This window comes from Lepisma saccharinum, chromosome 2, assembly GCF_977018435.1.
Source record: "Lepisma saccharinum chromosome 2, izLepSacc3.1, whole genome shotgun sequence".
Lineage (NCBI taxonomy): Eukaryota > Metazoa > Arthropoda > Insecta > Zygentoma > Lepismatidae > Lepisma > Lepisma saccharinum.
Window position 1 is genome coordinate 143,513,252 of NC_139230.1, and position 13,031 is coordinate 143,526,282.

Consider the following 13,031-nt stretch of genomic DNA (forward strand, 5'->3'; position numbering starts at 1 on the left):
GCTCGACTGTCTCCTGGTACACTCTGACTGATGTCCCCCCCTCCATCCCCTTTGTTGCAGAAATGGAGCTCGTTGATGCCATCATAACTCACCCAACCACATCATGATTGAAGCAGGATGGCTCATCACGATTAGCCAAAAGTGGCAGAAAGGCAACACTAAATACCAAAAATTAAAATCAAATTGAAGCAGAATGTTGACCCTCACACTAGCTTCTTCTGAACTTGTGCAATAGGCTACACCCAGTCATTTTGCAAGTTTATGCTTCCTTACTTCTGCATGAGCAATGATTTGTGCAATGAGGTTGGTATTACTTTCCCGTTAGTTTGAAGCTTTCTTGAATGATCTTCTATTCACAGTTGTGAGAAGAATGCATGGTTGAAGTGCGTGTTCTCTTTTGTTTTTAGTGTTGTGAATTTACCAATTCATAAGTAAGCAACAGTTAATAAATAGCTTTTTCTCTTATAAGTGCAGAATATTGACACCCAAAACGTTTTTTTTTCACTCACATTTTATGTTTGTGCATATTTTAATATCTTCATCCTGTGTCCCTGACTTTATTGTAACAGACACACGTACTTGTCATCTGACACACTTGAAGATACATTAACCCGGGAGAACATGCGTGGAGGGGATTTGACTGCAAATTTCTTTCTTTGTTTGCCCATCCTTGAAATGTGGGAGATGATCTGGCCAGCAAAAAATATTAACAGTGGCCTTTTATCATTTAAAAGACACAGTTCAGTTTCATCTGCGGCGCTGTTGACCATGCATGCTTTCTCGTGTTATAGATTTAACAATCAATCATTATTGGACTTTCCCCTATAATTATGAACCTGGAAGAAGAGAATCGAATTCATGGGCTTCAAGAAGAAACGTGATGAAAGAGCTTGGAAGATAATTTGAAAGAGTAAGATGACACCTCTTCGGCGATGAAGAATGTAAATCAGATAAAGAAAGAAAATGCATCCACTGTTCACTCTATGTCTGCCATGAACACACAGTTTTTAATGTGGAATGTCCAAATGGAAATCTTGATGGTGATGAAGTGGATGTTGAGTAAAGAAATGAAATAGATAAAAAAAAAAGAACTAGTGGTAAATGTAGAAAATATACTACAATTGTAAATACCTTTTAGTATCATAATTTTGTTCTCTCTAAAACCTTTGCATCAAACTTAAGTAAAATTATGTTTGTTTCATAAATGCATTGTATTCTTACAATAATATAATGAACAAGAACAATTACCTATTAAACTTTTGTAAAATCATGTTTCTTTTGCCTATTATATTCTTACAAAAATACAGAACAAAACATTTTCTTTAAAAAGTGTATTAAACTTTTGAAAACTCTCACCAGTTTTATTTATTGCATTAAAAATAAAAAATATATACAAAAGAAAGAAGGAATAAAAAAAATACAAGCAAACTAATGTTGAAATATGACTAAACAAACCCAATAGACCTAAATATTCAAGTGCGGTCATTTTGACCGTGTGCGCCTCCTCGCGTAAGATATTGCCATGCATGTTCTCCCGGGATAAATAATATTGATTTTATAAAATGTGTACATTTTATTCTTACAGCGTATTTCAGAATTTGTCTTCAGGAACAGATTCACACATTGGATAAAGGTGTTCGTGAAAGTGTACGAGCCACAGAAGGTGTATGTGGATCATGAGCTCTATCCTGGTGTGAGCTCTATGTATGTATTTCGACCATCCAGATGGAGACTGAGCATTCCAAAGAAAGTCCTCATGGAATCACCATTTTATGAACAGGATGGTTGTCAATGTATCAAAGTTAGTGCATCTGAGGTGAGTTTATGTATACACAGCTTCACTTGTTCTTATTTCATGGCATACTACACAAAATATTCTTCTTTGTAGCTGATCAGTGGTGATTTATTCATTTTTAATTTTTGGACTTTTAACCACTGTGTTAGTTTTAAAATACCAACGTTTTGGAGGCTGAATCTGCCTCCTTTCTTCAGGGTAGCGTGTAGTCTGTCAAATCATATGGTGTCTATAAATGGTTGCCCTGGAGAATTATTCTCGGTGGCCAAGGCTCCACCTCGTCTGTTGGTCACAAGGAGTTCTATGTACATGAAGTTGCCAGGGAGGATTATCAGTGGCCCAGGCTTCACTTTGTCAGGTGGCCACTTCAAGACCTATTTTTGTATGTAGGTTGCCAGGCAGGAAGTAAACAAGTTTCAATTGTTCTCATTTATTTACCTTTTTTTCACTTCTCACAGCAATTTGTCACAAGTAAAGATAACATTTGGTAAATTACAGCCCTAACTCTATCAGCAATCGAGTATGGGAGTTTGAAGATCACTTGTCATTTGAGCCAGGCACATATCAGTAGCAGTGTGAGTGAATAGAATGCCTTCTGTAAAGGAATCTCTTGTTGTGAGATTGAGGGCCTATATTACAGAATTTGGGTGTGATATGTTCTCAACAGACAACAAGATTCTGTTTTGTAAGTTGTGTGAAAAGGGGGTAGGGTATTTGAAGATGTCTTCAGTATTGCAACATTTAGACATGCCGAAACAACAAAGAAACTTGTTAAGAGATAAAAACAATGCAGTTCAGGCACTACTTCAAAATGTGGTGCTCTGGGCCAGAGCAATCGACTGACCTCTTTCTCCAATGATCTGTGCAAGGCATTTATTGTGTCTGGCATCCCTCTCTGGAATCTGGAAGAACCTATTCTTCACGAGTTCTTCTGTCACAATAAAATCCCTCATGAGGCCACACTTAGCAAGCCTATGTGAGAAATATATAAAGTGAATCTACATATAACACTCAAGATAAAGTGAAGAAGAAGATGCATAGTTATCAGTTGACGAAATGACAGACTGTTGTGGACATTACATATAGTTAATGATGAGCTGGGTATTCTGGAAGTGGAACAGGCTGGATAAATATTCCTTGTGCATGTTGAACAGTTGGAGATTGTGAACCACTCAACAATCTCTGACTGTATTGAAAACTCAATGCAGCTACTCTATACAGAAGTTATTCTGCATGACATGATTCTTCTACTTGTAACAGATGCTGCTAGGTATATGCTGAAGGCAGTAAAAGCCTTAATGGTTCTTCATCCCAAAAATGTCCACATCATCTGCCTGGCATATGGTGGGGAACATGGCTTCAAGCAATTCAGTATAACTCCTCCAATCTTCACATTCTTGCTGGTGTAGTTGGTGGTTTTGAAACTGAGAGTGCTGCATCTGTTCATGTTGTTCAACAATAAGTTCAAGATTCAAGAGTGAAAGAAGATATAGTTTACATTTCTGTAAATTTTTGCCTGGCCTCCATGGTGGAGTGGTTAGCACAGTGTGCTATGATGCCAGGGGTCCTGGGTTTGCCTGGGCATGGGTGTTTGTGAGTGTCCCTTAATCATATATATCATCGCCCATCCTCATATTTGCAATTAGCCAAAAGTGAAAGCATTGAAGAAGTGAAAACTAAGTTATCAACAGCAAAGGAATAAACTGCAGAACTCTTAAGAAACAAACTCAGAGACATCTTGAACAATAATCCTGGATACAGCACCTTGACCAGCATCACCGGTGTCCTCAGTGGGGACAGTGGATCAACTCTGGGAAACATTGAAGAAGATTTAGCACTTGCAGACACAACAAGTTTTGTGTATGTCTCTGACATATTTTTATTTTTTATGACATAATTTTCAATTTTTATAACATAATAACATACATATTTTACAGTTTTATAGGACATAAAGTCTGGCCCTAATGATGAATATTGACATGTAAATTGACTTTCGTAAAATTAGAGGAAGTATAGGTGTCTCCCAGAGTAGGTGCCTGGAGGGAATGAGGAAACATCACTAAAATTGTATTTAAAAATAGAGAAGAAGGAGCACTGAATACATTAAGGGATTGAACTATTAAGAGCTGCAGACTAAATGAGAACAGGACTATCTTTACCTCCTTAAAAAATTCATCACAGTAGAACATTATGCACTACCTTTTAATAGTTTGCATATGAAGTAGTGTGCTAGATGAAATCAAAGTAGTTTGCAGGATCCCATTAAGTAGGATTTAATTTCATTTAACCCCAAACTCAATGCCACCTATTATGACAGTCTGTGGACAGAAATTTTGTTATTTTCATGGTGAATAATTATTTATGTCCAGCAAGTTTTAGTTCTGTGGAGTCTCTCACCTCATTCTGATTCTGTGTTTGAGAATGAAGAATAAGGTACATCCACCTTGCTATGATTAGTACAAAATAATATGATAGAACTCCATTAATCATAAATCATTCTTATTAGAATGAAATCTAATATTGATAACAGCATAATGTTCTTTTTTCTTTTACAATGTAATAATAATATGTGACCATGTCTGAAATTGCATGTGGTGCTGTTCATTCTGGTATGGAAATCAATGAGTCTGACCCCAAAATGTATATTATAAATATATCTGCTCTCATGGAAATTATACTTTCCACATGAACTCCAAATAATATGGTGAGATCTACCTCTGTCAGGGTTGGATGGCTGTGCAATTATACTAAAACATAGAAGTTTAATTTTATTTTAATAAATGTCAATGAAGTGGTGAGTAATGAAATTAGAAGTATGGTAAGGTAGTCACTCTCCTTTCCTTATAAGAATCTTTGCCATACATTCATCATGCTGCCTTTAAATTGCAACCCCTTCTTTCTTTTTCAATTTGGATGAGAGATTTTGAATTTTCAGCCTTTCATTATTCACAGTATTTAGTGTTCATTTCTATTATACACTCTTTTTCTATTTTTATTGCCTATTAGTAGGGACATTGAATTTTCGTGATGCGCGAAATCGCGAAATGTGATAAAAAGAAGCAATTTTGAACATTCTTCACATAACTACAACCCCAGTGATGAAATATGCATGAGTTTCATTCGCGAAGTAATGCGAAATGTGTGCTTTTCCATGAAATGTATGCTTTTTCGTGAAATAACCATGAAATATCATCAAATTAAGTAGAAAACACGCAAAAACCAGCAATCGAGGTTGTGCGCGCAAACTGTTGATTTGTAACGAAATGTTTGCTTAAAGTTTCCTACCACTTACAGCTGAAGAACGTTTTATCTTCGATCTCATCAGGAAGACCCTGCAAATTGTGATTTCTCATGCACATAATCTCAGTTCGAAAACTTCGCTCCCTGTCAAGCTGCATTCCTTTCTTCCCCCGAATGTCTACTCAACTTCCAGTTTCATTGAACTTGCTAGCTGTAGCAGTGATAAGATTAGTATGTTCCCACACATCAAGGGAAACAATGGTGTCATTTGTGTTCAGTCATGAATGAATTTTGTTTATCATTATGTGATTTTCAACATGTGTTTGTGTATGTGCAGTAGTGATTATTTTATTTGTTGGACAGCAAGGATATCCTTTAAATACATACAATGAATAAATCACTTGAGATATGCAATTTAGAAATGAAGTGATTTTGTGTTGAAATTTTCTTTTTGGTTATGCAGCTAAGTACTTGTGTATGTGTACAGTATATAAAAATGAAGTAGTTTATCAATTTATAGCTCTTTTGTATGTTGTTTCCTCTCATAATGAAAAAGTGTGTGCCAATTTTTTTTTCACCGATGGTATATACTGCTGATTTAACATTTTATTTACCGCTCTCCTCAATTTTTATTTACCATAAATTTGTCTCCCTATCTATTAGCATGCCTTTCTAAAACATTTTTAGTGTCATTTCACTTGCCTATCTTGACAGTTTTTGGTACTTAAAAATCCAGGCTGTGGAAATAATTCTAACTTGATTCATTTAATTGAATCACAATTTGCTAGAAATATAGAATATTCAAGAAGTTATTTATTTATCTATTTTTCTGTGTACTTGATAATAAGTACAAGGTATTTACAACTTGAGTAGTCTTATGTTGAGTTTGACTTATATATTCCTTCTCAGATAAACTTACTTTTCATTTTTCCACATAAATTTCTTTCGCGATAGATTTCAACACCTGTCTGATGGCTTCGTGAGGCATTTACTGTCTTGCTGCGGGTAGTGTGGTTTCTTTTTCTTCTGCTCTGCTCGTGGCGGTGCTAGTTGACACAGTCCTTTCACATTCTGCCATTCCTGTGCGGGCGTAGTGCTTCCTTCTTTTACTGTGCAACATGGTTTTGGTACTGTAAGCTGCGGTTTTCGCTCTCGTCATCTGCTTTCGTGGAGCAGCACTTGTTCGCAAATGCTTGAGGTCCGTGCTTGGTTTCTTGTTGTGGGGGAGGAGCAGGTTGGGTGGGGTGCATATTCCTGATAGCGGGAAGCCAGGTTTTATTGAGGGCCCTGGGGTTAGTGTTGAGTTTGGTGGACGTGGTCACTATTTCATAAGTTTCCTTTGAAAACCTTTCCAATGTAGATTTTGCTTGCATGACTGCATCAACTAGCACCGCCTCGAGCACAAGCGGAAGAAGAAGAAGGAACCACACTGCCCGCAGCAAGACAGTACACGCCTGACGAAGCCACCCGACAGGTGGCGAAATTGATCGCGAGAGAAATTTATGCAGAAAAATGAAAAGTAAGTCTATCAGAGTTAATTACCTATCTCCACGTAACCGCCAAACAGATATCTTTAGATACAATTATATATTCCTTTCAGAATGTAAATCCTAAAGCTGACTGGAATCGGCTCAGCAAGATGCGGATCATATTGTTTCATCCATGTCCAGGATATATGAAGAGAAGACTCGATGACATCTATTTCTTCAAAGATCCCCTACCAGCTAATGTTGAAAATAACCCTTTTGTTGGTCTCTATAAACCAACTGACATCACTGACGTAAGTAGTGATTGTAGAAGCTTATAATGAAATTGTAAATGTAACACTTGCAGCCATGTGCACACCAGTAAGTGCAGGACTACTCTAAACATTTCTTGTTACAAACGTTTGTAATTATTTAATTGAAAAGAGGTACGAAATGAAACTTTGTGTATCAGAGAATTTACTTCTGATGACAATCACAAGTTACCACAGGTAATCCTAAACATGCCGTGATAGTCAAATTCAGACCATTCATTCTCCACTATCCACTTGTGTGACAGCTTCAGCTCTGCATCCTCTAAGGTAGTACTGGGGATTGGGGCAAACACCAAGTCATTCACTTCTTCTTCTTCTTCTTCTTTTCCCTTATGCCCACTTAGGCGTCGGGTCCTTTCAGCCACTTCTTGAAAGAAGTTTTATCCTGTGCCAGTCTTTTCACTTCGTCCGGTGTCTTCCCTCTCTTCTGTGCCAGTCCATAAATGTACTGGTTCCAGTTCAACCTGGGTCGTCCCCTTCCTCTCTTTCCTTCTGGTCGGGCCTCAAATATTTGTTTCGGTTTACGCTCTTCCTCCATCCTAATAAGATGTCCCAGCCAGCCTAATTCCCTCTTCTCGATGATTTCAATCAGTGGTTCCTGATTCAGGCATTCTCTTCTTATTGTTGTGTTTCGTATCATATCTCTCCTTGTCTTTCCTACAGTTTTTCTTAAGAATTTCATTTCAGTAGCAGTAAGTCTGCTCTCCAATTTAGTTTGCATTATCCAGCTTTCTGATCCATATAATAGCGTGGGGAGATAGACTGTTTTATATATTTTCATTTTTGTTTCTTTACTAATCTCCTTTTTACCTATAATGGTGTTACTAATATTATAGTACAGATTATTTGCTTTCTGAATTCTGTGATTAATTTCAGAGTCCATTTTCCCGTCCGCAGTTAGTATGGTTCCTAAATATTCAAACTGTTCTACTTGTTCTAAGGTCTTATTATTCCAGTGAATGTGCATCCTTGCTGGTTCTTGTTTAGTGAAGTGCATGACTTTCGTCTTGCTAACATTGATTTCCATCTTTCGTTCTTTGAATGCTCGGCCCCACTCTAGGACAGCATTTTGTAGGCTGTTGCTATCTTTTGCTAGGAGAACAATATCATCAGCGTATACTAATGTTTGTACCCATACCGGTTTCATCTTATATTTTCCAATTTTGCATTTTCTTGTTCTTCTTTTGCATTGTTTTATAATTTGATCCATGAATAATATGAAAAGAAGAGGACTAAGCCCATCACCTTGTTTTACTCCTTTTCCCATATTAAATTCCTTGGAGGATTGTCCATTTATTCTAACCGTTCCTTTAACGTTCTTATATAGACTTTGAATTATTCTAGTCAGTTTTGACGTTACTTGGAACTGATGAAGGGCCTTCCATATTTCTCCTCTTGGTACTCTGTCGAAGGCAGACTTTAAGTCAATAAAAGCTGTAAATATTTCCCCTCCTCTGCTTAATATCTTCTCTATTGCGTTCCTCAGGGAGAAGATTAGATCTTGAGTTTGACGATGAGGCCTGAAACCTGCTTGTTCTTCTTCCAATTTATCTTCCACTTGTTGCCTTAATCTTTTTTCTATAATGTGTGAATATAGTTTCTGGGCCACTGGCGCTAAGCATATTGCTCTATAGTTTGAGCAATCGAGGGTACTTCCTTTTTTATGTATAGGAATTATTACATTCTGTTCCCAATCTTTTGGTATTTTCTCTGTTGCCCATATTAGTCTGTATAAATCCCATATCCATTTTACTATTTCCTTTCCTCCATATTTTATAAATTCTGGATGTATATTATCCCAACCGGGTGCTTTACCAGTTTTTAAAGATTTAATTGCCTCTTGTACTTCTTTTAGTTGGATTTCTTCCTCAGCTTCCACGTTCTCATTTTCTTCCCTCATGGGTCTTTCCTCATACAATTCCTCTTCTTCTCTAAAGGTTTCCGCATAATATTCATTCCACGTATCTAAAATTTCCTTCATATTGGTTTTCACCTCGTTATTCTTGTTTTTGATATTCCTTATTTTCTTTCCTCGTTTTCCTTTCAGATTTTTCAACACATGCCAAAATTTTCTTGGATTATTTTTATGATTTTCTTCTATTTCCTTTCCAAATTGTTCCCAGGTTTCCTTCTTCGCTGTTCTCACTATCCGTTTTGCTGTATCTCTTGCCTGTATATAAGCTTCTTTGTCCTCCATTCTTTTGGTCTTTAAGTATTTTAGCCATGCTTTCTTTTTAATTGAAACTTTTTCTTTTACATTATCGCTCCACCATCTTGTTTGCTTCTTTTTATTTGTTATCTTTACTATTCCACATATTTCTGTTGCAACTTCATTGAGGCTTTCTTTCATTACTTTCCATTTATTTTCCACATTCCATTCTTGTCCATGGTTTTGTTCTTTTTCTCTAAGTTTTTCTTTCAGTTTCCTCTGAAACTCCTTTCTTTTATTTTGGGTTTCTAATGTTGATATTTTAAGTTTAGTAAGGTTTATCTTAATTGGTGCAGGTAGTGGTTTGAATCGGGTCGTCATTACTAGTAGTCTATGTTGAGTACTGAGCTCAGCGCTGCGAAAAACTCTTACATCCATTACATCATAATGGGTGTTTTTTGTATATACGCAGTAATCTATTGTGCTTTGTGCTCCTCTGCTAATTGCTTCAAAGGTAATTTGATGTATTCTTTTATGCGGGAAGAAGGAGTTTCCGATGCGGAGCTCGTTATCAATACAGAATTCCAGCATTTTATCTCCATTGCTGTTTCGAGTCTTTTCAGCACCATACCTTCCCAAACTTCCATGTCCTCGTCTAATTTCATTTCTTCTAGCCTCATCTAATATTTGTTGGAGGGTGTTGTAATATAGTTCTTTTTCTAGTTCATCTTTATCCTCTGTAGGAGCGTATACTTGTATAATGGTAATCCTACGGTTTAATTCCAATTCCAAATTCAGTCTTATTATCCTAGAGTTAACTGCTTTCCAGTCAGTTACTCTAGTGTTCAGTCTTTCGCTAACAATAATTCCCACACCTTCTTTTGCTCTACTCCTTCTTTCTACTCCTGAATACCTGAGAACATATCCTTTTTCCATGTCAACTTCTCCTGATCCTTTCTTTTTGACTTCACTAATTCCTAATATTTCTAGTTTGTATTTCTCCATTTCCTTTACAATCTCCACTTCCTTTCCTGAGAGGGAGGTGATGTTCCAGGTTCCAAATCTCATAGTCCGTTTTACCTTGCATTGTCGTCGTTGTTTACTCTGTTCGGCTTCTATTCCTGTGTTTCTCTGAATATGTATTATTTCACTTCATGTGGGTTATTAGCCCTACGATGAAGCTAGGGCAGTGGGAGGAGTGCTCCCTTTAAGCCTCTGCCCTTGCTTGGTTTTCTTTCTGGGTTTGCTCCCATAGCCTTCGGGTCAAAACCCTTACCACAAGGCAGTGGGGTTGTAGCTCTTCCGCCTCTTAGGATGTTGGGACTCTACAGTCTTTTCCATCTCTAGAGCCGTTGGCCGGTTTTCTGTTAGGGTTCCTTCCCTTAGCCTTTGGGGATCCCTCCCCTCCCTACAAGGCAGTAGGGGCAGTGCTTATTTAATGGCGGCACTTCCTCGCCATGTCACAATGCTGTCATTGGGCTTTTCTGGGTTTTTATTGAGTATGGACTTGCCAAAGACCATCCTCCCCAGGCCCTGTTAGCATTGTCGCCTCGGTCCGGGACTGCTTATTTGGCATTGCCTTATTCGCAGCTAACCACCATATCTGGTGGCCGTTCGCTATCCACCACCTGCGACCCGCCCAGTTGCTGAGGCTCGCATCGGAAAAAAGCTTCATTGAGGCTTCTACCGCTGGGAAGTCATTCACCTAAGAAGAAAATGATTGGCGTGAAGTCTGGAGTTCTTGGCTGAAAGATCCAGTGACATGGAACATTCCCACTGAGAAAAACTTGCACCTCTTTGAAGTTGCAAACATGGCAAAATCACTTCGAGTCAGAGGGCTTACACCATCTGTAATTTGTACAGTCACTGTCACAGTCACTTCTGAGAATATACCAAATTGTCGATTGGGGAAATACAATCACCCTACATGCTCTGTCTTTTTTTTTATTTACTTGGTCTCCTGATACTTTCTCCACTTATTTCACTGTTACATCAACATTTTTTGGACATACACTTGCAAATGCACCTACCTTCAGTGAAATGATTACACCACTTAGAATAGAGTCCGTTGATGATGAGTTCTTCTTAAACTTGTTTTGAAATGATTATTGCAGTGCAACACTGGTTTTTTCATGTCATGATAATCATCACACAGAAAGACTTATCACTAGGTGGCACTGAACTAAATGTGACGGTTCAAGTTGGAATAGTGGAAAACTTACAAAGAAATTATAGTGTGGTAGAACATGAAGGAGATTTTGGGGGTTTTGCTGCAGTCTGTCTTACCTCTGTCTTCTCTTCATTTTTCCTCCATTGGGCTGCAATATTGGCATTATATTTCACCCATCACAATTGCCCTGCTCATCAATATACACTGTCCAGCAAGTGATTATGTCACACTAGTCGCTAGTTGATATGCTCTTCAAAACTGTTAGGTCAATACTGAAATCAGAGTGTCCCATCACATTTATTACCCCTTCATTCTCATTGCTTTGTTCATGAGTGTTCTTTCTTTGAAAGAATATTCCACAGGTTTTGATGGTGATTACTTGTTTGCTGATCCTCATGAACAATGATAAGGTCACATCAGGTTTTCAGCAAAGTAGTGAGGTGAAAGTTTGAAGCTGGTAAAAGTTGAGTTTTTGACAAGTTGAGGTAGATTGGATATGGTAGGAGAAGAAATGTTGTTAGAAATTGGATGGGTGGATTGAAAATAGCACTGTCTCATTAGTAATCCATACTGTGCTCAGTAGTGCTATATTATATAGAAGCTTTATTTAATTACTTTAAAGAGAGTTATTTGGCAATAATACTTTTACTCCAGTGTTTGTCAGTATTAGATGACACTTTAAAAATAATGAATATATTTAAATAGATGAGGTAATTCTGCTTTCAAATTTATAATGCCAAGAACATAACTGTGCATGTAACATAACTGTTGTTTGTCATTTATACATGTATTTCGTGTTATGTGAGTAACATCATCTGTGTGTGTACGTACATTATTTCATTAACTTGCTGCATTTCTGAGATTAGACATTTTGCAATTTCACTCTTCAGAAAAGTACAAATCATGTACTAAACGAGTATAGTCATCATCATCATTATCATCATTATTCACCATTTCCTGCCTCTGCCTGGGTTGGCATAGAAGTCAAGCCTCTCCATTTTTTCCTCGTCTTCCACCACTCCTCTCTTTCCATGGTGTTCCAATCTTGTCCTCATCTCTTCCACTATCTGTTCTTTCCACCAACATCTTGGCATTATTCACACTCCTTGTGCATTTTAAGCTCTTGCTGGTAATCTACCCTATCCTGAAGCTTCACCACACCCACTGTCTGTCGGATCTCCTCATTCCTTATTCTATGCCCTATAGTCTTCCCCAATATACTCCCTAAAAATGTCTTCTCCACTGCCTGCATCTGTCATTTAACTGTCTCTGTCATTGTCCAAGTCTCTGCTCCATATGTAATTGTTGGCACATAGTATGTGTTATATATTACCTTCTTGCATGTCATAAGTACATCCCTTTTCCATATTAATCTTCAGATGCTTGGATAAAGTCCACCACCCATTTGTCCTCTTCTGTTTATCTCCTCATCTATTCTTCCACTTTTCTCAATTATATTTGAAACTCTCCATTACCCTCAACTCTTCTGTGTCTACCTTTATTCTTGCTACATTTCTGGCTCTGTTTCTTGTTGTTATTAGTACCTCACTCTTTTCTGCACTGAATTCCATTCCTGCAATTCTAATTTTCTCATTCCAACTATGAAGCTGTCTCTAAAAATTCTTCTTCATGTTTCCCCATATTACTAAGTCATCAGCGAACAACAGGGCCTTCATATCTTCCTCTCCTATCTTCTTCCCCCACCTCTTAGTTAATTGCATCCATTGCAATTATGAGAAGCAGTAGAGAAAGAGCACTTCCCTGTATTAGTCCATTACTTATACTGAACCACTTCATTCTTCCCACTAGTGTCTTCACATAGCTGTGCTTGGCCTTGTAAGTTCTCTGCACTCTACACACTATCTCTTCCTCAACTCCT

The 13,031-nt window shown here is 37.6% G+C and overlaps 1 protein-coding gene across 1 annotated transcript in view; it reads left to right on the plus strand.

Moving 5' to 3' along the window:
• LOC145983681 (uncharacterized) overlaps positions 1-13,031 on the plus strand; it is a 68,685-nt gene that overhangs the window by 15,604 nt on the left and 40,050 nt on the right. The window contains exons 4-5 of the mRNA XM_083116738.1: positions 1,586-1,816; positions 6,636-6,815. Of these exons, the coding sequence (XP_082972864.1) occupies positions 1,586-1,816; positions 6,636-6,815 (411 nt within the window). The remainder of the gene's footprint in view (positions 1-1,585; positions 1,817-6,635; positions 6,816-13,031) is intronic.